The sequence below is a fragment of the Ovis canadensis genome, chromosome 15 (assembly GCF_042477335.2).
Source record: "Ovis canadensis isolate MfBH-ARS-UI-01 breed Bighorn chromosome 15, ARS-UI_OviCan_v2, whole genome shotgun sequence".
NCBI lineage: Eukaryota > Metazoa > Chordata > Mammalia > Artiodactyla > Bovidae > Ovis > Ovis canadensis.
Window position 1 is genome coordinate 58,954,370 of NC_091259.1, and position 27,670 is coordinate 58,982,039.

The 27,670-nt window shown below is 45.6% G+C and overlaps 1 protein-coding gene across 1 annotated transcript in view; it reads right to left on the minus strand.

Annotated features, from left to right (window-relative positions):
* The window catches only part of CLPB (ClpB family mitochondrial disaggregase), a 139,540-nt gene that overhangs the window by 59,620 nt on the left and 52,250 nt on the right, over positions 1–27,670 (minus strand). The window contains exons 4-5 of the mRNA XM_069554581.1: positions 27,531–27,634; positions 6,494–6,622 (exon numbers count right to left, since the gene is read on the minus strand). Of these exons, the coding sequence (XP_069410682.1) occupies positions 6,494–6,622; positions 27,531–27,634 (233 nt within the window). The remainder of the gene's footprint in view (positions 1–6,493; positions 6,623–27,530; positions 27,635–27,670) is intronic.

The following is a 27,670-nucleotide window of genomic DNA, read 5'->3' on the forward strand; positions in this document are numbered from 1 at the left end:
ATGGCATATGAACACTTAGTTGCAACATGTGGGTTCAAGTTCCCTGGCCAGGGATCAAACCTGGGCCCCCTGCATTGGGGGCATGGAGTCTTAGCCACTGGACCACCAAGGAAGTCCCTAATTTAGCTTTCAAATGAGATAATTTTCCTTTCTTCAACCCTGCTCCTCCTAATCAATTTCTTCCCCTATTTTTCTCTAACCTTTCTTTCAAGTCTAATGTATATACACAAAAGTACAAAAAGTGCAGAAGGATACAGGTCAAAGAATTTTCCCAAGGTGGATGTATAACCAGTATCTAGATAAACAGGCAGAACATTAAACACTTCTGAAGTCCCTGTGTGTCCTTCCCCAGTCATTATCTGCCCTCTTGAGGGTAACTGCCAAACTGACTTCTTACATGGGGTGGTTTGTCTATTTTGAACTTTCCCATTGAAGGAAAAGTTCTATTTCCTTAGCATATCTTATGTTACAGGCCTTCATTACTGGCTCTTGCTTTCCATTCTTCAATCCACACCCTACAAATTCAGGTCTTCTGAATTCAGCATGCTGCTTCCTACTTCATACCTCTGAACATGCTGGTCCCTCTGCGCCTTCCTCCCTCCACCTGGTAAACTCACACTAAGACTTCATGTAAACTCCATCTCCTATAGCATGCTCTCCCTACTCTCTTCAGAGATTTAAATGGTCTTTTCTTTGTGTTCCACTAGCACCTTCTATACATCTCCATTAATACACCAGATGGCAATTTTTGGCTAAAATGTCTGATTTCCTCACCGACCTATGAGCTTCTTAAGGGCAAAGACCATGTCTGGATCATCTTTACTTCCCAGGGGCTGCAGGAGAGGCCTGTGACAGGAGAGATGCTCAGTTAATTGAAAAATGAACGAGAAGACTCACCCAGGGAGCTGGAAGGGGTCCTTGCAATCAGCTACCCTAATCTATTTTACTATGAAGGAGAAAGGACTTGCCTAAAGGAGAGAGGCTTTGCTGGTGGCAGAGCCAGAACATCTGATCTTCAGCCCAGGGCTCATTCCCCTTCCCTGTATTGCTGGCAAGAATCAGAGGATGACATTTCCAGAGAGCATAGCCTGAGGCAAAACCAATCCCTTCCACATCTGGCAGCGCAGCCAGATGGGCAGACACTGAAGTGGAACAAGAAACAGAGCTTTAAGTTTTTAGCCTGGACAACAAACTAACAGGCTGTTAAAGGGAAGATACCAGCACTGGAAAGGTTCCTTGCCTCAGGCAGTGATGGTGGGAATTTAAGGATGGCTGGTTAACACTAACAAATGAGCCCTATACTTGGACAGAGGGACAAGGAAGAGCCAAGAAAGTAAGTAGGAAAGAGGCTAAGGGAAGCACTGGGCAAGGTATTACTAGGTGTCAGAAAGCCCGGCATTTCTGAGGTGATGCACACTGGTGGCTGAAAAGGCAGGGGAGGGGCACTGTGACTAAGACAGCTTCATAGGTGAAGCTCTAGAAAGTCAGATATATTATGACACTAAAGCAAGTGGCCCAGGAGTCAAAGACACCACATCTCCAGTGGTATCCAATCTACAGTGGCTTTGGCGGTTCCGGCGCATCCAAATAGGTATTGAACTATGGGCGGGGCGCTGTGGCAAAGAAGGCAGGGAAGTAACACACAGTCTTCGTCCTCAGTCAACCTCAGTGCAGTAGAGGGGGGCTGGGCCCGAATCCCAGGGAACAGGGCAGACCTCAGAAGGCAGGCAGCATGAGAGCTGGGTACTGGCTGGTAGAAACCATTCTGCTGGGCTGAGAAACAAAGTCTTGAAGGGAAATGAGAGGCAGGAAGAACTGCAAGGGTAAAGGCACGGAGGTGGGAACATGGAACAGACGTTATGACGATGTAACTGGAGCCACTAGGGCAGCAGCGGGGAAAGCCAGTTAAGTGAGGGCCAGACTAGAACAGCTCTAAGACCAGGCTAGCAAATTAGGATGGGTAGGTCCCTTTAGGAAAAATATGCAAGTACTGGGTGTTTTGAAGTTAGTAACACATTATATGTAGAGTGCCTACTCTGTGGAACCTACACATGCCCAATCCTGACAAAACCTTAGAGGGCAGGTGGCACACTCTTATTCCAGATGAGGAAAGAGAACTTCAGAGCGGTCACAGCTTCCCCAGGACACATGGCTATTAAGTGGCAGGGTGGTATTCAGATCCTGACTCCACAGTTTATGCTCCTTCCTTGCAGCCTTTCTCATCTGGGGTTTCTCCTCTAAACTGCAACTGGGAAATTATTTGAGTAATGATTTTTCCAATTCTCTCGGGAACAGCACATAACTTGTACCACTTCAGATAGGAGAGAAATTAATAACCCTGTGTATAACAGATGCCTGAGAGCATTAGAGTTTAATTTTCCAGAGGAACCCTGGATGAGAAAGGCTGCATGGTAAGAGATACGTTTTAAGAAAATGGATCTGTGAAAGTGGGATCACATTCCTGGGAGGAAAAGCTGTAAAAGCACCTTAACGGCCTCGGAACCACAGGGATGAGTCAACTTCAGCGGCTTGAGGAAGGAGGCTCCCCAGCTTCTCAAATTACTTGTCTTTTTATCCTGCCTTTCCTTCCTTCCTCTAACCTTTTCCTATACGTGGCAGTCAAGTGCTGAAGCAGGCCTTTCTGCTCATAAGACAGTGACCCACGAAGAAGCAGCATTTTTTGAGAGGAAAACCACAGAAGCCAGTGAATCCACTTTTCTGTGGAGGCTGGGGGTAGAAAGCTGGCACTGGACTCAGAACTCTTGCACACAAATCCGTCTGGCACTCTCACTGCCCTCCCCGACAAGGCTGAAGCAAGCCATCCTCTGGGAAGCCTTCTGTAACTGACCCTACCTCCCTGCTCACCAGGCAGAAGCAGGTATTTCCTCCTTGGTCTTCCCAGAGCCCTTTGCCCAGAACCCTGCTGGGGGACTCACCTGCTGTCACTGCCTGTTTCCATATCTGTCTCCTCCACCAGTCTGCGCCTCTCTCAGGACAGTTTGCCAGATCCACCTTAGGGTGCCCTGAGGTCAAAGGTGACAACTGGCTTACCCAGAGTCACACTACAGAACTGAGATTTAAACCCAAGTCTGTCTGATCCCTAATTTTGTGTTCTTCTCACTATGTTATGGGGCCTCCTGAAGATGAAGCGGCCTTTCTGTGCTAAGCACCCATCCCAACAGTGAAGTGTTCAGAGGCGGCACTGTCAGAGCAGACCAGACCACCTGGAGAGGCTTCCTTAGAGGATCTAGCTGAGAAGAAAGGGAACATGATGGTGTTTGGGGTAGGGTGGAAAAGCTGTAGGCAGAAACAGAATTAAGAAGTCTTAGATAGGAATACAAATTTCATGGGGAAGGAATGGGATTATAGCTGCCAGGGTGAGCATTTGATTTCTTTACACAATCATGGAGAACCTATCTGTACTTGGGACCTTTACAGATGTCATCACTAACCCTCACGCCCACTAATCCCTGTGATACTTCCCAGATGTAATTTATTTATTTGGCTGCGGTGGGTCTTCACTGCTGCATGCAGGCTTCCTCTAACTGTGGTGGCCGGGGGCTACTCTTTGCTGCAGTGTGGGGGCTTCTCATCACAGTGGCTTCTCTCATAGAGTATGGGCTCTAGGCATGTGGGCTTCAGTGGTTGCAGCTCAGAGGCTCTAGAGTGCTGGTTAAGCAGTTGTGGTGCATGGGCTTAGCTACTCTGCAATACATGGGATATTCCTGACCCAGGGATCAAACCCATGTCCCCTGCATTGCAAGGCAGATTCTTAACCAATGGACCACCAGGAAAGCCCCTCCCAGCTGTTATTTTACAGACAAGAAAACTGAGGCTTAGAGAGATAAGGTAACATGTCTAAGCCAACAGAGCTAGTAGGTGGGGGGGCTGGGATTTAAACCCAGGCTGGCCTGACTCTAAAGCCCGTTTATTACTCAATGCTGCCTCTTAAGGGGTCAGAGAACCTCCCACATCACCAGACTACTGCTGCTGCTGCCTGGACCTCCCCCAGCTCTCATGTAGGGACTGCTGATCAGTGGGCGAGTGCGGCTGCCCCCTCTAGCTCCAACCCTCTAAGATCTGGGGGCCCTAAATCCTTGTGGACTAAGCAATTTTAAGGACAAGAGTTGTGTGTGGATCCCATGAGCACAGGCTGGCCCCATGTCTAGGACTGCTTTGGGTCTCACAGAGAAAGTCTCTAAGGTGCTGCAGCAAAGCCAGTGGCAAATACAGGCTGAAAGAGGTGGACAGTCAGGAAATCAGGGGCTGCCCTCCCTGAAACCTTCTGGAGGTCAGCTGAGGTCAGAAACTTTGGAAATGTTACTGGCAAGAGCCCCTAGGACAAGGGAACAGGATCCTGCCTCTCGGTTGGCTGGTCACACACACAAGCAGACCAAGAGAGGTCAAGGGGGGAGGGAGGTCAGAAGTTGGCAAGCCTGCAGGCCCTGAGGGATGGCCACTTGTTTAGGTCGGAAAGGGAGAAATCAGTGGGTTAATGGTTTTGGCCCTTGAGGCTGGGAGGCTAGGGCAGGGGGTATAAATGGATTCTGGGTAAAAAGGCAGGTGGGTGAAGTGTAAAGGTGGGGGCTAAGGGCATCTGTTCCAAGTCAACAGGCAGGAACCATGGCCCTGGAACGGCTCAAATGGCCAGCCTTGGCCTGGGGGGTAAGGGTGGGGTGTTTCATAAAAGGCCAGGCTTCTTCATTTTAAAGGTGTTCGATCTGCAAGGCTGGGAGAGGGACTCTTTGTAGAATGAGTTCCTTGTCCATTTAGGGGCTGATGGGAAGTGGAGAATGTAAACCACTGGACAATAGCTGGGGGTATTGATTGATTTTAAGGCACAGCAGAGAGAAGCCCCATAGTGAACGTTCTAATTCTTAGCTACAAATGTCTCTCATTGGAGAGCTTTCCAAAGGACAAAGTGAGTAGCATGTTGCTTGGGGACGTTTTCTAAGTCTCTGCTCCTGTGAACAGTGAGTTCTTGCTCCAAAAGCACCAGTCATCCTAGATGCTGTCACCATATCCGTGAGCAGCGCTGCCCCTTGCAGTGTTCACTCCCAGACCAAGGTGCACACTGGCTGCACTGGGGCAGGTCCCTTGTAGGCTGGGGCTGTGGGCCAGGTCTGGGTCTTAAGTCAGTGTGACTGTGGCAGATGGAAGGTGGTAGGACTTGAGGGTTACTGGGAAACCCTTCCAGTCCAATCACAAACACTAGAACATGATATGGGGACATTGGGCTAGAAAGGCAAAGATTCTGGGGCTGAAAGTACTTTCTTTGAAGACGGGGTTTTGAAATAGTGATTTGACTGCAGAGGACAGCTGGCAGAAGATACAGAGAAGAAAATCACACCTACTTAAAAGAATCTATTTAAACCAGTCACAGCAGAATTAAAATGGAATGGGCTCCCAGGGAAGAAGGAGGGTTCCCTCAGTCTCTGAGAGAATCCAAAGAAAGACCAGCCAGCTGGCTGCTGGAGAGGTTTCTGCCAAGAGGAGAGAGGGCGGGCAATCAGGTAAACTGGAGGACTTCCAAAGATTCTTCGAGCTCCCAGGTTCTATGAAGAATGACCACTGACAAGGAATGCCTTGGTGTCCAGGCTCAAGAGAGGGTCCTTAAACCTTCAAGAAGTGCAGTGAGGGCATGAACAGGAAGTCAGTGCCATAGTGCCATACCAACTCAGGCGCCTGGGCACCATGCATCCGGGCAGGATGCTCTCCTCACTCTCCCAAGGAGAGGCTCGAGTAAGATGAGGGCAAGTGACTGCCTGGGAGGCCTCTAGCAGGTACCAGATCTGGACAGGACCAGACCAGCCTGAGTATGGGGATGGTATGTATTATCCCTCCAATACATCAGTGCTCTCCAAAAGAAGGGTAGTCAAACATTTGATGAAGATTTATTGAGTGTTTACTGTGTGTCAGGCGCTAGAATGAATCAGCCATAGTTCTCGCCCTCAGGGAGCTCAGAGTCAAGTTAGGGAACAGGCTACTGAACACACACACAAAGTTCAAGATTGCAACAAGTGCAACCATGGAAAAAGAATAGGGTGCAATGAACCAGAGAAATGGAAGAGGCCTGATTTAGACTAGGGTGGTGGTGGGGGGGGGGGGGGGGTCAAGGTGGATGTCTTTTGAGTCTGGGGTTAGTAGAGATTTGAAGGCTCTCCCCTCTTGGTCCACAAGTCCTGCTCTGGAGGACACGGGGTAGAAGAGAGGATACTACTGGGGGACGCAACTAGCAAAACTCAGAGCATGAATGTTCAGGCAGGGTGGCATGGTACACCACACAACCGTAGGTGAAGCACACACTCCAGCCACATGAGGCTGAATCCCGCATGCACGTGGCCACTGTCACAGAGTACCAGCACCTTTGAGGCTTTCCAGCTCTGGGGGGCAATAAGGCTTTGGGGAAGCTTGGCATTTCTGGAGGAGAGAGGCGGCTAAGTCCACACTTCCTGACAACCAAGCCCTCCGCCCCACTCACCCATGCTCTCACCTCCATCAAGCAGCTCCTTGACGGTCCGGTAGTCATCAGCGAGGACAGCATAGTGTAGGGCTGTGCAACCCTTGAAGCTGGCGCGGTTGTTCAGCCGGTTGTTGAAGTCATCCTCTCGGGTGACCAGGACTAGGGGGACAGCAACACAAACCCTTTCATTAGCAACAAATGCCAAAAGCCACCAATCTCACTTTCTTCCTCTTGGCATTTTTATTCCTTCATTCACTCATCTACTTCCTTACTAAACAAATGATGGCACCTACTATGTGCCTGGCCATTTGTGCTGGGAAAGAGGAAGTAAAACAGAGCTCGGTTAATTCCACAAAGGTTTACTGACATCTATTATGTGATAGGATTCGTTTGGGGACATAGAAATGAATCAGATATGGTCCCTGACCTAACCTGACAAAGGAGGCAGACAATAAACTGATGTTTACAGTACTGCCTGAGATAAATGCTATTATATAACAGGATGACATAAAAAGCCAGAAGGGAGCTTAGCTCAATTTGGGCATGAAGAAAGGATCTCAAAAGATGAGAGTCTTGAAGGGTGAAGAAAAGCAGGCAAGGGTAAGACAGAGGACAAGTCAGGAGGCAGACAGAGGCTGTTCTTAGCAGAACAGTAACATGCCTCCTCTGTGCTCTGAAGATGTTTACAATCTAATATTTAATATTTTGTAAAGGATTTTTAAATTTATAAAAGCCATTAAGAATTTGAAACTACAGGAAAGTATAAAGGAGAAAAAGCATGATTATCTCAGCAACTTGAGAAATGGCATTTAATATTCTGGTATATGTAGAAGATACCTGCATATATATCCTACATGTATATCATACAAATTTGGAATTTACTATATTGCAATTTTGTAATCTGCTTTTTTTCCCTTAATAAATGTACTGTGAGCATTTTTTGAAGGCTAAGGGAACAAGTATTGCATGTGTCAAAGAACCAAAAACCCCTAGGCTCACTCAAGTGTTATTATTAGTGACTCTCTCTCTCTCTAAATTGATACAACAGAACCTAAAACCAGTTGCCTCACTTTACAGGACCCTCTGGGTTAGTGATCACACACGTCCCTGTTCATCGGGGTAGTCATGACTTATGCTTGCTGTCCTCAACAGTCCCAGTATGGACAATATTTGGAAGGCTACCTAAATTCTGGGGCCTTTCCTTAGGAACTAAGACCCTATAGAATAATATCTATCCTGCGAAGGTGATGGGGTTTCTTTCTGCCTCATGTAGAAATTGTCAGAGTACTTGCCTTATGTTCCTTCCTGAGCTTAGTTCACTGGAGGTGGAATTTGGGTCCTACCTACTTGTACCTGCTCCTCCCTGAGTCCACTGCACAGGGCCTGCAGAGGGCAGGCTCCTCCTACCTCCTACTGGATAAACACATGTAATTCAGTCAAGAGAGAACCTTGCCTGTGTAGTCAAAAGCACCAGACAATTCTTAAGCCATTCTTTCCCAAGATGTCTTGGAATGGAGTTTATGCATTTCCTCCTCCTACAAAACTGAACTTCCTATTGAAAAGTCACTCAAAGCCAGAAGACTGTCATGATTCTTCCTAAACCTAGAGATATCACCTAGGATGACTTCATGGCAAATAGATGGGAAACAATGGAAATAGTGACAGACTATTTTCTTGGGCTCCAAAATCACTGCAGATGGTGACCACAGCCATGAAATTAAAAGATGCTTGCTCCTTGGAAGAAAAGCGACGACAAACCTACAGTGTATTAAAAAGCAGAGACATTACTTCACCAACAAAGGTCCATCTAGTTAAAGTTATGATTTTTCCAGCAGTCACATATGGATAGGAGAGTTGGACCATAAAGAAGGCTGAGTGCCAAGGAATTGATGCCTTTGAACCGTGGTGTTGGAGAAGACTCCTGAGAATCTCTTGGACTGCAAAGAGATCAAACCACTCAATCCTAAAGGAAATCAATCCTGAATATTCATTGGAAGGACTGATGCTGAAGCTCCAATACTTTGGTCACCTGATGCAAAGAGCTGACTCATTAGAAAAGACACTGATGCTGGGAAAAACTGAAGGCAGGAGAAGGGGATGACAGAGGATGAGATGGTTGGATGGCATCACCGATTTAATGGACAGGAGTTTGAGCAAACTCCAGAAGATGGTGAACGACAGAGAAACCTGGCGTGCTGCAGTCCATGGGGTAGCAAAGAGCTGGACACAAATGAACAACTGAACAACAACAACTGACCTTCTCTGCTCTTTGGCTGACACGGTCACTTCACACAATCTATATAATTCTTCCCCTAACTGCTTTATACAGTGCTTGTTGCTTAGCCCTCAATCATGTTTGACTCCTTATGACCCCATGGACTGTAGCCCACCAGGCTCCTCTGTCCATGGGACTCTCCAGAGAAGAATACTGGAGTGGGTTGTCATTTTCTTCTCCAGGGGATCTTCCCAATCCAGGGATTGAACCTGGGTCTCCTGCACTGCAGGCGGATTCTTTACTGACTGAGCCACCAGGAAAACAGGCATTATAATTCTCGTTTTATAGATGAGAAAGCTAAAGTACAGAGGTCATACAGCTAATAAGTGGTTGCATGAGGATTAGAGCCCAGGTCTAATCTGAGTCCTCATGCTATTTCCCCATCACATCATGCTTTCACTCTCATTTTGCAAATGAAGGAATCAGAGCCCAGATGTTCTGGTCCTAGCCTTGGCTTACACTCTCTCTTCTTTCCCTGCTCAAGTGAAGGTGCCAGCATACTCTCTAGGGAACCTGCCCTAACAGAGATCGCCCTGAGGTTTGTAGATAACACCCAGATAAGATGACTTAGGTGGTAGTATTTCAAATGTTTGGTCAAAATGAAGTTGTTGGAGTGTGTAACTGGAGAACAGACCACACTTTCCTCTGGTCTGGTGAATCAGTGGTCCATCAGCTCTTCTGCACCAGTCAGGGGCTCTCCCAACTGATGACCCCCACCCCTGGAGTGTTACCTGACCTTTCCTGGAGTAGGGTAAACAGGAAGAAGGCCTCTGATTAGCTAATATATATGTTCAATGTGCAATGGTATCTGCATGTTTCTCATGCAGGACCTAACTCAAAGATTAACTCAAACTCTTAGTTGAGAACAGTCTTATCAAATCATGGTAAGGGATTTTGTTTCCAGCCTACTGCAGATTAGAAGGCTGGGAAGGTTTCAGAATCAAGTATGTGGATTACAGTCCAGAGCTCACCAGGCAGGGCGGGAAAATAACAGTACAACATAAACCTGAAAGAGGAAGCCAGAGAACACAGCCCCCAGAGCCAGCAGGCACCACTGAACTGCCACCCAGGACATTGACTGCTAGCTACAATGATGGACATGAGGAAAGGTGACAGTTGGTTCAAGAAAGCAGGAAGGGGATAACCCATTTTACAAAGAAAAGATAGCATCCATTCAAAATGTATCCTTAATGAACACCATGCATGGTGGAAACTTCTGGAGATATGCTAATGAACAAGACACCCTTCTTGACTCTAAGAAGTTAACATGTGATGCAAGAATCAGACCACTGAATGGACAAATCGTAAGTGTGAGACAGAGTTATACATGGGATACTTACCATAAAAACCACAAGAGCTCAAAGGGCACAGCTGGGCTATTTGGTTCAGGGACAAACATCAGCATAGTGGCAGTGTCACAGACCAGCTAATACGGAATGTCCATGAAGAGAGCCCCTGCTCCCCTCTGAGGTCTCATCTCTCACCATCCCCTTCCTAATGCTCTTTCTAGCCTCTGAGCTTTTGCAAACACTATTCCACTGCCTGGACCATTTCCCTCTCTCTCGCCTTCAGTGACTAATTTCAATTCACTTTCAGGCCTCTGATTAAAAGTCACTTCCTCCAGTGATTCTTGCTAAGTTTGAGGTAGTTATTCCTCCCAAGAGATTCCCTAGTACTTCAGGCATCTCCCAATTACAGTATATATTACCCATTCCATTACAATCACCTGATTACCTATGTTACCCACTAGACCAAAAGCACAATGAGGAAAGGAAGTGTGACTGTCTTCCCCACAGTTATACCCCCAGTGTCTGGCCATAAATATATGCTTGACAAACACTTGTTGAATCAGAAAATGCATACATAATACATAATTAAGGTCCTACTATTACCTTGTTTTGGAATAATAATAATACCACCAGCCAACAGTATTTAATGGAGGAAGGAGAGTATAGCTGTTAAATAAGTGAGCTCTGGAGCCAGATCACTTGTGTTTGGGTCCCAGTTCTCACTTTACTGACTGTGTAATCTTGGGTAACTTACTTAACCTCTCTGTGCCAAGTTTCTTTACCTGTAAGTAGAGATGATTAACATGTTCTCTCATGGGATATCATAAGGATTAAATGAGACACTGTGAGTAAAGGGGCTTGGAACAGGACCTAAGAGTACCTCTTAGCCACTGTCAGTTATTATCCTTACTGTCTAGTCTTGTGCTTCCAAAAGTGTACTCTCTCTACAATAAAAGGTCTGGGAATTTCTGCATATACTTTTCCCCTCCAAAAGGCACAGCTCTGAGTAAGAACTATCTATTTAATTTGGGATTGTTTAGTTGCTATGTCTTTTGTGACTGCATGGACTGTAGCCCACCAGGCTCCTCTGTCCATGGGATTTCCCAGGCAAGAACATTAGAGTGGGATACCATTTCCTTCTCTAGGGGATCTCCCTGACCCAGGGATCAAACCCACATCTCCTGCATTGGCAGGTAGATTCTTTATCACTGAGCCACCAGAGAAGCCCTAATTTGGTTATTATTCAGCAGTTTTATGTTTGGCAGCCTCTCTACCCACCCCCTGTTAAAACCCTGCAGCACTGGTGTTCCATGGAACACTCTGGAACTGAACAGTGCATAACAACATGTAAAGCATTCCCTTTACTTATTTACTTCAGAATGACCCTGTGAGGTGGAAGTTCACTCTCCCCATTTTACAGATGGGGAAGCTGAAATAGAGCAAGGTGCCACAGCCAGTCAGTGGTGGAACTAGGACCCTGTCCAGGTCAGCTAGACCCTTTTGTGTTCTTAGCAGTAAGTCACCCAGTTTTAGAAGCCCTGTCCCAGGAGATCTTACTGAAACCTCCAGATCATTAGATCTCTGTCAGAAAAAAAAAGTGTCTAAAGGTGGGAAAGAGGAGGTGTGTGCAGCATACACCCTCATATTCTTACTTGCTCTCGTGGAGAAAGCGGAAGCAAACCCACAGAAGCTAAAGTGACTCATTCAGGGCCAGCTCACCAGCTGGCCACCATGGTGGTCTTTTGAGACCCAGTGTGTACAGCTGGTCCTCAGCCAGTGAACCATCCCCTTCCCAACAAAGACATTCACCAGCCCATCTCCAGCACAGGGGGAGATGGGCTCAAGCTCCTGCTTCCCCTCCAGACCAGCCATCCCTGTCCCTTCACCCCTGAGGCCACAGAGAGAATGACACAGCATTACTTTGTCATCCTTCTGAGGCTGCAAAGTCTATGTTGGGGTGCTGTGGCCAGGGTCAGCCTGAGAGCCGTGGCAGGTGTGCAGCTGATGTATACACAGCAGGATTTCCTGCACTCAGCAGTGTCAAGGAGTCAGGAGAGGTGAAAGGGGTCCCCGAAGCCCTCCCTATAGCCTGGCCACTAGCCAGCACTGCTGAAACTGCAAAACAAAACAAGACAACGCCCTCCTGCCCCCAAATCACTGCCTCACATGATGAGAAACAGTAATCGAAGGTAAAGGACTCACATAGTCCTGAATCTTAGCTCTGCTACTTACTAAAGTCTTCTACCTATAAAATGGCATCACAAGCAATAATTTGAATAATAAATGAGAATCAAATCTGATAACAGATTTTAAAAAATATTACCACAAACATTTAGTAATGCTGCTTCCTCCCCCGGGGCTGGCACTGGGGATACAAAAGTGAATCACACATGGTTCTTGTCCTCACATTGCTAAGTCTATTGGAGGAGACTCTGAAAAAAACTAAGTGAGGCAAAATGAGTGGTCTCCCAGTAACAAAAGCTTTACTATCATTGCCTTGTGCGGAGGAAAGGCAACCCTAGCTAGCAATCTCTTCTCAAGCTCAGGCTCTACGTGCCACACCCAGGAACTCGTGTCATCTACTGCCATGGAGAGCTTTTAAAAATAGGAGCATGTCTCCATGAGGGGGAACCATTATGACTTACCTGATGAACATGAGGAGAACCCTTACATTTGTGCAGCACTTAAGGGTTTAGAGAGCGCTTCAAGGCAATTGTCCTCTCATCCCAGGTCAGCCTAAGACAGACAGGTCAAGTACTATTCTACTGAACAGAGGAGACAGAGGTAAAGGTTGGGCCTGCCCAACTCAGATGGCTAATCGGTCCTGAGCTGGCCTGGCTCCATCTTCCATATTGCACAGCTTCTGCCAGTGCCCACATGCTCAATCCTCACATACCCCAGCATCAGCCCACCTGGCATGAAGCTCAGGGACTAAGCTAAGTTCTTATGGAGAGTCTCCAGGAGGAAGCCTCTGGGCTCTCAGCTTCCTTCCCATGAGGTGTTGTGTATCTACTACCTTGCTAAATCCTCACTCTTCCTGCATCACCAAGCTGCCTCCTCAGCTTCTGAGGGCGCTGTTGGCTCTGCCTCTGGTGCTTGTCTTTAGCCAGGGGATGGGTCAAGAGGGGGACTCCTTTCGCTGGATCACTGTCCCTGGGGTAGGCAAGGCTTTATTCTCTTGCCCAGCCTGGATGGCCCTCCTTCCTCTCTAAGCCCTCCCTGTTCTTCAAAGTCCAATTCAAGGCCTCATCTTCCAGGAGGTCCTGTCCCCCATCTCTGCTCTGGAAGCTTGTCAAGCTGATCGTGTGTATCTATATACCATTTGTTTGTTTATTGTCTACAACACTTTGTGTAATACCTTTTTGTGTTATAATTTCCCTTCTGACTCCCCAGTTTCCTCATGGATGACAGAAACTAGTTCATAACATTTTCTATATGTATCCCACCCAGCATCGCTTCAGTACTTCACGCAGCTTCAGCCATGAGCACAGAGGTGCCCTCACTCACCCCCTGCCCTGGAGCATGCCACCACTGAGCACCTCAGCACAGTGAGTGTTATGAGAGGCGTGTGTGCACACAGTCTGATGGCAGCAAAGATGGACACATGTCAGGCGACTTGGGGAAGAATCTCCCCAGACAGAAAGTGTCTGGAGGACGAGGTAGAGAAGAGCATTCCAGGAAAGGAAGTAGTGTTTGCAAATGACAGTGGGTGAAATTGCATTACCTGTCTGTACAAGAAACTGGTCCTCCAATGAACCTGGAATGCTGAATGAAGGCGGGTAGAGCAATGGGCGCAGATGAGGTTGCCCAGGCAGAGGCCTGATCCTGAAAGGGGTTTGGACTCTGTTCTGAAAGCTACAGGCAGGCAACAGTTTTTGTTGACAAATTAAGCAGCATGAGGAACAGCAAGAACAAAAGACCAGGAGAAAAGTGAATTGGATTTAAAAACGGTTTTCACTAAAACTTGCTATGTACTTCAATCTTTCCATGTCCCAGATTCCTTATTTTTAAAGTGAAGAATTTTTCTCACATCCATGGTTCATAAACTTTAGTGGCATGAGAATCACGTGGGTATCTCTGAGGGCCCTTCCCATTCTAATTCTCAGAGATGGAGGCCGGAGGAACTACCTGCCGCCAGAGGCCAGGGGCAGCAGCCGGGAGGAGCAACCCCACGCTCGAGGTCAGGGGCAGAGGCGGAGAGAAGCAACCCCACATCCAAGGAGCGGCGGCCGCGCTGGCGCAGGAGGGCCAAGAGGAGCTACTTCAAGTTCAAGGTCAGGAGGGGCAGCAGTGAGGAGATATCCCTCTTCCAAGGTAAGGAGCAGCGGCTGTGCTTTGCTGGAGCAGCCATGGAGAGATACCCCATGTCCAAGGTAAGAGAAACCCAAGTAAGATGGTAGGTGTTGCGAGAGGGCATCAGAGGGCAGACACACTGAAACCATAATCACAAGAAAGATGCAAGGCTGGCCAGACCCATCCCATTTCCAAATGCCTGATCCCACTCTAGGGAAGCCAAGGATGTCTGGGCACCAGAATGTTTTCCCCAAATCCCATGTGTAGAAAGTTAAAGCAAAGACCCCTAAGACACCAAGTCTTGGGATACTGGAGACCTCTAATGTCTCACTCAAATTTCCTCTCCCTGCCAAAATCCAACTTAAATTAGGTCTTCCTGTATCATATACTCTAGTCTGTTTCCTTGTTTATCCAGCAAAGTATTGCATACTTTCCATGGGCTGGGCCATGGCAATAAAGAGGCCCTGCCCTGAAGAGCTTATAAATGCTGCAAATAACACTGAAAGAATCTTTTACGAAGTATCGCTTAAAGGGAAGAGTTCAGAATACTGAGCTGGAAAGACCTGGATTCTAAACCTGGTGATGCTGGAAAATTATTCCAGACCTCTGAGCTTCAAATTTCTCCCTGATAAAATGGGAGCACTGATATTTATAAATTGTATTGCTGTGAATATTGAAATGATGTGATACAGTGAGGGGCACAGGAAATGACTATACCTAGGAAACAGTACAAACTAACATGCAATTTTCAAACTAACATATCCTCCCCTGTTCTGTAACCTGTAATATATCCACATTCCCCTGTTGACTTTCAGAGGTTCTCCTACCTGGTCCTAATGTCTCTAAATAAACTGTTAACTCCTCCCTTCCTGCTAGTGAGAACTCCCCACCGCCATGAAAGGATCCTACCATGAATCCTCAGTAGGTGGCACTGTATCAGAAAGAGCATAAAGGTCAGAGTCAGTCAGACTGGTAAGCAAAACTCACTGTACGACTTTGATCAGATTAACATCTCTGAGAATCTGTTTTCTCATCTGCAAGATAGAAATCTCACCCTACCTCACAAGACTGAACAGCAAAACCAATTTAAAAATGGAAAAAGAACCTGAGAAGGTATTTCTCCAAAGAAGATATACAAATGGCCTAAAAGCACATGAAATGATGCTCAACATCATCAGCCATCAGGGAAATGTAAATCAAAACCATGAGACACCACATCACATCCACTAGAAAGATTAAAGCAAAAAAAACAGGCAATAACAAGTGCTGTTGAGGACGTGGAGAACCTGGACCCCTCTTGCATGACTGATGGGAATGTAAAATTGGTGCTGTAACTTTGGAAAACAGTCTCGTAGCTCCTCAAAAGGCTAAGTATTGAGTTACTATATGAGCCAGCATCCTAGATATACACCCAAGAAAATAAAAAACACTATGTCCACACAAAACTTGTACAAAAACATTCACAGCAGCATTATTCATGATAGTCAAAAGTCAAAAGAACCAAAATGTCTCTCAATTGATAAGTGGATAAACTAAATGTGGTATAGCCATCAATAGAATATTATTCAGCTATGAAAAGGAATGAAGTATTGATACATGCTACAACATGGACGAACCCTGAAAACAAGTCAAAAAGAATTCAGCCACAAAAGATCACATATTGTATGATTCCATTTATATGAACTGTAAATCTATGGAAACAGAAAGTAGATTAGTGGTTGTCTAGAGCTAGAGAGAGTTAAGAGTAGTGGAGAATGACTGATAACATGTATGAGGTTTCTTTATGGGGCAAATGAAAAATGTTCTAAAATTGTGGTAAGAGCAGCACAGTTCTTGTGAATATACTATAAACCACAGAATTACACACTTTAAACGAGTAAACTATGTGGTATGTAAATTAAATCTCAATAAAGCTGTTCTATTAAAAAGTATAAGGAACCAAGCACATTGCCCAGCATGTACTAAGGTGCAATACATGGTAATAAATTTATTATTGTGCACTTTCCTCTTCTTTTTAAAAAATCTATGTATTTATTTGCCACATTTAGTTTTGGTTGCACTAGGTCTTTGCTGCTGTAGGGGCTTTCTCTCACTGCGGCGAGCAGTGGCTGTTCTTCCTTGCGGTACTCAGGCTTCTCTTGTTGCAGGGCACAGCCTCTAGGGTATACGGGCTTCAGCAGCTGAAGCACATGTGCTCACTAGTTGCAGCTCACAGGCTCTAGAGCACAGGCTCAGCAGTTGTGGCGTACAGGTTTAGTTGTTCCACAGCATGTAGGATCTTCTCAGAACAGGGATCGAACCCATGTCTCTTGCACTGGCAGGTGGATTCTTAACTACTGTACCACCAGTAAAGTCCCGCTTTCCTCTTTCTGATGCCACTCTAACCACGGCCAGAACCACCTCTTATGGTAACACTGTAGGACAGGTCAGGCTCATTGCAGAGAGCCCATTTTATACTTAGTGGAGGGTAACAGGTGAGTTCTGAAGGCTAATATCCCAGGACTAAGAGTCATGTGTGTGTGTTTAAAACTCAGAGTAATAAGAAAATAATGGCCTCCATTTACTGAGCACTTACTATGTGCCAGGTGCTGTGTGAGGAACTTTACAACTATCTTCCTGGAGAGAATCACACTGGGCTGTTATTATTCTTATTTAGTAAAAGAAGTTGGTACTTAGAGAGGTTATGTAGCTTATTTCTGGCCATGGTGGCAATCAGTAACCAAGCTAGTTTGTTAACCTCCAAGGCTTTTACTCTCTTCTCCATGTGATACCACAGCTTCACTATCTCTTCCTTTTGTTTATCTACGTTTTACCCATTCTTTACAACTCAAGAAGTCTGATTTTCACTGATCTCCCTCTCCTCTCTGCCTTCTAGTATTGCGCAGTCCACATCAAATTAGTTAACATTTTCTTCTACATAATCTTTTATATTTTCAGACTGTTTCATGCATACACTCTTGAGTACTGCAGGTGTTCCATAAATACTTCTCTTCAAGTAGAAAAGAGGATCTTGAAAGACCCTATGTCTTACAGATCTCTTTGACCTTCACCTAGAGAATGGTCATCTAGGCTGGTCTATGGCTGGAGGGGTAGACTCCACTCAAAAATGGTTCTCACAAACACCATGCTCCCTGCCCACAGACTAGAAGATTTTTCCTTAAGAACAGGACCCTGTTTACCTCATTATACCTTATCATAGTGTAAGATGAGACCTGACACATAGCAGAAGCTCAGAAAGGTTTGATGAATTTAAGAGAAGACTGGGCTAGCACTTACTCTATTGGAGACACATCAAGGGCAGCCTTCCCATGTAGGGACCCCCAAACCCATCTTCTCTCATTCCAACGAAGAAGAGGGGGAGAGCAGGAAGGTTGGCCTGGAACCTTAAGATGAAAGGTTGCTGACCCTGCCTGTGACCCCAGACAGTCAGGGTGGCATCCTCTCTGGCCTAAGACACTCATCTGACCACAGACTCAGGTAGAGCTTTCCAGAGCCCATGTCTCACCTGCACATAACCAAAATCTAAACGTGGGCAAACTTTTAGGAATCTGTTACCTGTTATCTGTTATACTGTTAGCTAGAGACCCACCAACACTTCCCCACTTCCCATCTCTCCTAATCCTCCCTGGTATCTAGAGCCCTGTGATTTGTCCTATAATTACCCTGGGCTCACCATCTCCCATCCCCCTGCCCCTACTCTGATCCTGACCAGAGCAGGATTCTTCCAGGTCCGGGGGTCCTCTGGGCAGGGCCACAATAAGAGGAAGGAGCCTGTCCCCTTCACCAGCCATGCTACTCAGTTGGCCAGACTTGGTCCCTGTGTGCTCCCCATCTCTACACCTGCTTGCCTCTCTTCTGCCTTTTCTTCAAGATGCTAAAAACTTGCAATAAAAAACAAATACAAAATGCTGTAATTAATAGCCAATTCCAAGTCAACCCAGCATCTCTACTAATAAACCTCAACACTTGCAAAAAGAACAATAAATTCTGCACCTCTCTGGTTCTGGGGTGGTCTCTTATATACACTCGGTGTGTGTGTATGTACGTGGGTAAGTGTGTCTACATATATATTTATTTCCCTTTATTTCCCATCCAGGGAGGGGCAGAATAATGAACTGCGTGCGTCAGGGAAGATGAATCTGAGATACTAGGGAGCAGTGCAGTAAAAAGATTAAAGTGTTATTATTGTTGGTTTTTTTCCCCCATGGTCCATTGTGACAGCTCGACCGTCATCTGTAAAAAATGTCTCGGCGAGAGATAATCATCGGAAACTCAATAAAGCGTCAGGGGGAGCCTCAGCCCCCATCAATCACTGGGTGCCTGGAAAATTTCAGCTCTCTGTCTCCCTTCCTGCTATCCATATAAATGTCTCTAATATATTTTGTGTGGTGTGTGAGACCCACCCCTGATTTGGAACTTTTGATAAAAAATATTTATATACAAAATATGTAAATCAGTTAAAAATTGCAAGACTATAGGTCTTTGCCACCCCATCCCATTTTGGCCTTATTTTTTTTATAAATGCATCAAATTTATTCTTTTTAATAAAACATGTCAACTAGTCTATCTCCTCCTAGTCAAACATATATATAGATTTGGAGGGCTAAAAGGATGGAAACAATTAACCTAACTGGCTGCTATACTTAATCCTGAAGTTGGCCAAAAGGCCTAATGGATAGATAGTGCATTGTCCATTCAAGTGACTCTACAGGGACTGACACTGCTCAGAAATGACTTGTAGAACCACTGTACTGAAGGTGTGACAAGGCTCTGACAATGATGAGGAAGAGGCAGGGACATTATTAAAAATAATAACTTGCCTAAATAGCTTTTGGCCTGGCAGATCCCCAAATTTGCCAAGACTCTGGACAAGTCAGAGGTTTTTAGCCAAGTGTGGCATATTGGCTGACACGGGTGCTGGCTTCTCTAAAGAGCATGAGATGGTTCTGCTGGCACTTGACATCATCTTTCTGCCTCAGTTTCCCTCAGTGCCTACATCACAGGGTTACTGTGAGCATGCAATAAATTAAGTACCAATATATGCAACCTGCTGCTGCAGCTATTATCATCATCATCTTATTATTATCACTTTCCCCCTGCTTCTCTACTGTGGAAGGAGTCAGTTCCTGTAGTACCCTCTCCTCCAGGACCTGCAAGGCTCCTCTCTGCCTAAGAGATTAAGTCCAAGCAACTGGATCTGGCCCCAGCCTACTCACTTTAAAGCAGCACCTTTACTGCTCATTACCCTCTAAAATGAATCTTCTGCTGTATGGATGCTTTACCCTAACAAGTTTACTTGCTGCCCTGAAATATATTTTTTCCGTTTCCCACCTCTGAAAATTCTGGACATAATATAGGCCCTTCTCTGAAAAAAGTGAAAGTGAAAGTCGCTCAGTCATGTCTGACTCTTTGCAACACCATGGACTATAGTCCACAGAATTCTCCAGGCCAGAATATTGGAGTGGGTAGCTGTTCCCTTCTCCAGGGGATCTTCCCAACCCAGGGATTGAACCCAGGTTTCCCACACTGCAGGTGGATTCTTTACCAGCTGAGCCACCAGGGAAGCTCACACCCTTCTCTGATTACACGCAATTCACACTCAGTTGCTATAAAACTCAGTTGCTCTATAAAACCTTCTTATACTTCAAGGCTCAAATACCATTTTATTTCCTGAAGCTTCAGACAGATTCTCTTCTTTGACCTCTGATAGTCCTTGTTATCAGCATCTCTGACTGGAACCTTGTCAAACATAGTCTTGGTCGTGCCATCAATCTTTATTATTATTACTGCCAGCACCTTATATGTGTATGATACCTTGTATTTTCTCAAGTATTTAATAAGTATTTTAATTTGATCTTTGTAATAAGGCTATGGTATAGAATATATTATTCTCTACAGAAGAGAAAATCAAGGCTCAGAGAGATAAAGAGGATTGCCCAAGGTCACACCGGTGATGGCCAAGCCATTCCTTGAACTTGAAGATAATGTTTGGCTCTTCACAGATAACAGTTTGCTACCACTGAGGGCTGTGGTAGAGACACTGAAGCATTTGGAAGGCTGTGTCAGAGACACTGAGTAAAGTTTTATAAGAGTATGATGACGATAATGATGATGATATAAAAACAGAAATTTACATTAATCGAATTCCTCCTATGTTCTAGGTTTTAGGCTAAGGATAAACATACTACTTCTAACTCTCCCACTAATGTTTTTTTACAAATAAGGAGACAGAGCCTCTAAGAGGTACAGAAAATTGCCCTAGGTGTCACAGCTATTAAGTGTTCTGTACACCCATAATACCATGCTTAAGCACACAGACTCTCTAGGAATGAAACTTAAAGTGAAAAAAAGAGTCTCTTCCAGGGAGAAGGTCCTGATGTATTTTTTAAAAGCAGTTCAAGAATAAATAGCCTAGATCATCTACTCAAAGAGTGGGAGCCTGTTAGAAATGCAAAATTTCAGGTCCAACCCCAGACACACTGAATAAAAATCTCTGGATCTGGGAATGGGGCAGGAATCTGTGTTTTTGACAAGCTACATCTATGGTGTAAAAAATCTTATTCTCTATAGATGAGAAAATCAGCGCTGAGAGAGATAGAGAATTGCCCAAGGTCACACAGGTGATGGCCAAGCCACTCTTTGGACTCTGAGATAGGTGATTCTTATGTCCTTGGGACCATTATTAGTCCCATTTGAGTTTGTCTCCAAGGGCACAGATTCTCTCTGCTGTGCCTGGGTAGGGCTAGGCATGCAGTGGGTGCTGGGTGTTAACTTACATTGAATAGATGAGCTAAGGTAAGACTACGCCTTAGCAATGTCCTGGGGAGAGGAAAAAATATAGAGAGCAGTTCCATTACCGCCAGTGGGGACTCCTAGCCATCTCCTGAACTCCAGGGCACTTGTCCACTGGTTTGTGATGTGCCAGCTTGCATCGTCCTGTCCCCCATCTGAAGACACAGAGATGGGGAGGTCAGCTGGAGCAGGCCAGGACCTGCAGCCCTTCGCGCTATGGGAAGAGGGCCACCCAGGCTGGGGGTGGGGTTAGGGTTGGCCTTGGCAGGTCCAGTTGGACAAAGCAGGGCCCTATCCCAGGAAGGGCCCTGTGCCAACCCAGCTTCTGCACAACTCATCTTTATTCAGCCGCCACTTGGAGCTGAGAAGAGAAGCTGATTTATAGCCTGCTCTGGCTACATTTCTGCCGTGTTTTATTGTTTTAATTGTGTATATGAGAGGCGCTCAGAGTGCTCACATGCATTTCTGACAGCCCCAGACACCCAAGGTTTATAACAGTTACTTACAAGCAGCCAGGGGCATCCCTGACTGGGTGACTTGTTTACTGTTACCACTAATTTACTGCCTCCTCCACCTGAGGATTGGGGCCCACACCCAGCAGCCAGCTACAAGTGGGACTCTCCTAGATTGGGGCTCAAGGCACTGCATAGAATGTCAGGATCAGGGGACGAAGTGGTAGAGAAGCTCCGTGATCTCCAAGCTCCCCTCCATGTGTCCCCTCTGTGCCTTTGCTCAAGCATGATCCCTGCTTAGAATATCTTTTCTTTTTTTGTTCTCTCTCCACTATCCAAAGCCTGGCTCAAATCTTACTTCAAAGTACATTACTTGCTCTGAAGATAAGCCTAAAGTTTCTAGAACCTTGGAAATCACATGGCTGACAGGAACCTGGAAGCAATATAATCTAATGACCCTTTACAGAATCCCTGATGGGCGGCCAGCCAGCCTCTGTCAGTACCCCTTGAGTGGTGAGTTGCTCAGTACCTCTATGGCAAATTTCCTGCCTTTCATTGAGCCAAGACTCAACTCCACAGAGAAATTCTTCATATGCTACTGTGCTTTACATGCAATTATTTCTAGTCATTCAAATGACTCTTTAGGATGGGTATTGTTATCCCTATGTTATAGATGAGAAAACCAAAATTCAAGTGGCTTAAGGTCACACGACTGGTGACAGAGCTTAAGTGAACCATAACTTTCTGGCTCTGAAGCCTAGCCTTTCTCTAGGTTATCATTGTGCCTCTGAAGATGCCATTCCGAGAGCTGAAAAGAAGAGAATAGTCAGCCAATAAGGCCAACAGCCTTATTGCACCAACACCTGCACCAACAGCCCTGCTCTCTACCCTGAAACACCAACTCTGACAAGAGTGGAAGACACTGTAACATGCCAGCTGAGCAGGCTTCTTGCTAGAGAAATACCAAATATCAAATAGGAGAAGCAGTTCACCAGGAATGGTGAATGAGGCAGCTGATAGCAAAGCCTCAGCAGCAAAGAGGTTTCTTTTCTCTCTAGGCTGTGCCCATTCTGAGCAGGCAGGACAGACACAGAGCACCTCTCTGAGAGAATAAAACCAGGCAACTTCTCCAATACCTTTCGGTCTCCTTGCCTGGATCCTCGTTCTTCCCCACATCTTAAACGCTAGTATCCTGAGTGAGGGACTTGTCCTCCTATCCCTTTGCTTTAACTCCTTTCTTCAGGCAGTTTCAGTCACATTCATTATTTTAACTACCAAGCCAATGCTGCCAGATGTCTTTGAACTCCAGACCCACTCATCCAATGGTTCGCCCAAAGCAGAAACCAAGGTGACAGGTGCCTCCTTTTCCATCAATTCCCACATTCCACCGAATACTTAATATCCTCCTAATATTTTCGAATGTCTATTTCTCTCCACTCCCAAATATTTCTTTTAGAAATCCCCAGAAGTGAGAAGTGCATTTTGAGGGACAGGAACATGGTTTCTCATCCAGTTCTCAAAGGGATCAAAACATTAAGAACCACTGCTAACCTCTCCTCTCCAACTCATCCCTGTCCCCTGAGAACAGTCCATCTAAACTGTTAATGTAAACTGAGCATTCCCCTACTTGAAATCCTTCAATGGCCTTTAGAAAACCCTATGAGCTCCCTAGAATTGCCTTACAGGGTCCTTCCCACGTAGAACCCTGCCTCCTACTATGGTCTTACTTCTAGCTGTTCTTAGCACTGTGGCAGATGATTCCACCTGCTATCACTTAGCCCTTATCTCTGCATGTGTTGTTCCTTCTGCCTGGAAAGTCCATCCCGCTTAGCCTGCCTGGCAGTCTCTGACTCAACCTTAAGACTCAATTCAAAGTCACTTACCCTGTGACACTTCCCAGACACCAGTCTGCCCTCAGGAAGAGGGCATCACTACCTATACAAGTGCTACCTGTATCCTTTGTACATCTATCTACCTTTGCATTTATCATTCTGCACTGTGATGCCTGTTCATAGGTCTTATTACTTGACTGAGAGAGCAGATCATATATATTCCTTTTAATTTATTCCCAGCATCTGGCAGAGTGCCTGGCACTCAGGAAGTACATGCTCAATTATAAGTGAACCAGATTAATAAGCAATTGTAACTGCAGAATACTTTATGATTCACACATCGCATCTCTTCAACTTCACAATAATACTGAAAAAGTAGACAAGGGATATATTACAGGGGTTTAGGGAGGTCTTGCCAAAGTCAAACTATAACTCAATACTTCCCTTCAGTACTGACCACAGGCTGAGCCCCACAGAAATATCTATTAGAAATTTAGTGAACTAGATGGCACTGACTCTATGCTCCAATACTGAAGAACTTTCCTATGAATTTGCCTACACACACACTGGGCAAGGGGCTTGTAACTCTTCTCCTTAACCTCCTCACATATCACCAGGTCAGGTAGCTTCCCATGAAAAAGTCAATCCAATAAAAAAAAAAAAAAAAAGGGACTCTTTTGCTTTTGTCTACTTCCTCAGTGAAAATGACCCTGAGCTGGGTACAGTGACCTGCATACACTGGGCAATCAATAAATACTGGTTGAATGGATGAATGAATGAGATATTTCTAAATGGCAAAAGGAAAGAAAAGTATGTTTAACAAGGAGCTAAAGGCTTAGGCTGGTAAGGAGAGGAGAACTCTGAGATGATTATAAAGGACCGTCACTCCCCACGTTCAGAGTCAGAAAGCAGAGCACATGAAGTCCAAGCGCAGAGTACATCCACACTGACACACCAGGGAAAATCAGAGGAACTGTCAGAAAACCATGGCCAGCAAAGGCAGCCTGGAATTCAAAACAGAGAAAAAGCTATGAGTTAGATCTTACAAGCCACAGAGCAGTGAACTTATGAATGATTGTTGATAGTTATTGCTTAAATCTAGAATTTATTTATATTTAATGGTTCTGAAAGACTTAGGTGATTATTGGCACCAGTGTGGGTTTGCTAGGGATAATACAAAACCATGCCTGAATAACCTAACATCTTGCTGGGCGAGGATTCCTATGCAACAAATTAAGACAAATGTTAAACATGTTTTTATTTCAGCAATAAATCTGAGAGAATCTCTTACAATTTTGCAGACAAGATGGGAGAAATGGAGGCTAGAAAAGAAAGAAGTTTGGAGGATCTACAATTCTGACTGTTGAATAATGCTTCTAAATTTTCCTGATCATGAATGAGTTCCAGGGCTCCGTACTTAATAGAGTCCTTATAAACACTGTAATCAAAGACTGGCACATGAAGTGCATGATGGCAGGGACCTTGCTTATCTAACAGTGCTGAGACCAGTCCCTGCTAGATAGGAAAGTAATCAATAAAATTTTTTAAAATTACTTTTGAATAAGTAAATGAATCCATAGAAAGCTTATTCACTAAATCTGTAGATCATATAAATTAAGAGATAGTTAATATTTTGGTCTGCATTTCATGAGAGATATATTAGTCTGTTCCATATTTCTATTGCTCACCTACCTAGAATGTAGGCTGGCTAGCACAAGAGTTAAAAAAATTCAAAGGAGGTTGATTAAAAAGGCAAAGAAAGAGAAAGGAAGCAAGGAAGGGAGGGAAGGAGGGAGGAAGGATAGAAGAGAGGATGGAAGGGAGAGAGGGAGGAAGGAAAGGAGAAAGGAAGGAGAGAAAAAAGAAAATATCTAAAACAAAGTCGGCAAACTACAGCCTATGGGCCAAATCCAGCCGGCTGCCAACTTTTGTAAATAAAGTTTTATCGGAACACATCCATGTACACTCATTTGTACATTATGTTCTATGCTACAATGGCCAAGCTAAATAGCCACAACTGAGACCAACTGGCCCACAAAGCCTTAAAATGGTTACTATCTGGCACTTGTTGTTGACCATTGATCTAGAATGCTGAATATGAGCGTCAACCTGGAAAGCTGAACACAAAGGTGCACACATGCTCAGTCGCTTCAGTCGTGTCCGACTCTTGTGACCTATGGACTGCAGCCTGCCAGGCTCCTCTGTCCATGGCATTCTCCAGGCAAGAATACTGGAGCAGGTTGCCATGCCCTCCTTCTTCCTGACCCAGGGATCGAACTCACGTCTCTTGCAACTCCTGTACTGCAGGTAGATTCTTTATCCACTGAGCCACCTGGGAAGCCCCAGAACATAAAGGTTCAAACTTGAAATGCAGGGGTGGGGACTGGTGTGGCAGCAGAGGCAGGACTAGATGGCTTCACAGTACTGAGATTCTGTGAAATCAAAAATGCTTACTGGGTGGTGTTTGGATCCCAAGAGCAGATAAGAAGGCCCTTGAATAATTCCTTCCCTTCTACCTGGCCCTGCCCCTCAGCAAATGCTCCTCCTTGCTTTTTGGTGAAAGCACCGAAACAGAAGATAGAGCTGAGGGTAGCAATGTTGCATCTGAGTGAATGGTAGACAGCCATTAAGCTGAGTTCCCACACATCAGGCTGCAAATATAGGGCAAGTCTGGCACTCATGAAATTCTCCTCGACTGCAAACAAAATGAATATAATTCCCCCAGCTCAGTGAGGAATCCAAGGTGGCATAGGTCACGGCCTGCACATTGAACTGTCAGCTCACGAGGAAAGAAAAGACATATGAGCAGATCAGAGTTCAAATAACCATATAAAAGGCTAAGATTTAGAGAACATTCAAAGGAGCAGCAGAGGACAGGTTGCAGAGACAGCTCTGTGGAGGATCGGGCTACAGCAAGGGAGCATGACAGAGAAGAATAGGTTCAGAGGTGGAGAGGCAGGGGAGGGCAACTTCACACTTCACCTGGGTAGTAATGCTCTGCTGCTTTTGACATTTTTCTCATGCTACTGATATGAGAAACCTTGCTGGGGCATCAATGACACCTCCACCCTAGGCTACCACACACCCACGTCAGTCTGCTGAGCATACTTCTTCCCTCTGCTGAACCTCCCCTCAGGTCAATGTTCTGACCCTCGAACAGTCAGCAAGGCTGTCTCTCCTGGCATCATTGCAAACTCTAAAGCAGCCTCAGCTTAGCTGTCCTATTGCCGGAAAGTGAGGGGAATCTCAGGCTCTGTGCGTAAGCCAGGATAATGGGTGGGCAGCAGAGTCAATCTGGACAAGCAAAGCTCAAACATAAAATATTCATCTCTGTCTGCAGTCAAATCAACCTGCCCTCTTCTCAATTCCACTTTCGAAAAACTACTCACCAGAGGCAATTCAGACTATCTTGCCCAGGTACCTTCCAACAGATGTGACCAAGCCCTGGTAAATGTGCACATTGGCTCCTTCCTCTGGAGATGTCCAAGCAGTCATCCACACAATACCCCAGCACGGCAATGATGACCACTCCATTTTACAAGCACAGACATCAAGGCACAGGGGAGGTCCCCTCTTTGTCCTGGATCACTGAGTAAGTCGAGGGGCCAGTGCTAGAGAGAGGACTATATTCCACATACAGGAGGGGGAGAAAAAATAGTATTCAGGGTAGCGTGGAGGGACTTGTGAGGCTAAGGGAGCCAGTAAAGCCGGTTTCTAGTCCTGGGGCAGGGCTGGGGCAGGCTAAGTCCACAGGAAGCAGAGGAAGAACAAATCCACTTTCCACACAGTTGCCTTAATTATCTTATGGAAACCTGCTTCATTGTCCACTCATCTGAGACTCCACAGGTTGAGGCACTTTTGGCAGAACACCAGTTAAAAGGTTTTCCTACCCCTCTCCTCAGTTATGAAATCAGGCCTCTATTTTATTCCCTAAGACCTGAAGTGACATAAATTACAGAGCCAGAGGGGGCTGTGAAGGGGATCTGCCCCAAGCCTTTGGGTTATCCATGAGTCCCCAGAGGATGAGCGACTTGCAGGCTCTCACCTGAGTTGCTGGCAGAACTGGCACGGAGAACGGCTGCTGGAAGCTGCAGGGAGGAGAGCCCGCAGAACAGCACAGTAATCCACACTTACCTTCTAAAGAATGGATTCCCTGATCCTTGGCGGTCTTGTATACACTGCTAAAATCGTCCCCGAGGTTTGGGTCAGCACCAGCTGCAAGCAGGACCTGCACCACACTGGAAGAAATCAGACAGACATAAGTGTCACAAACA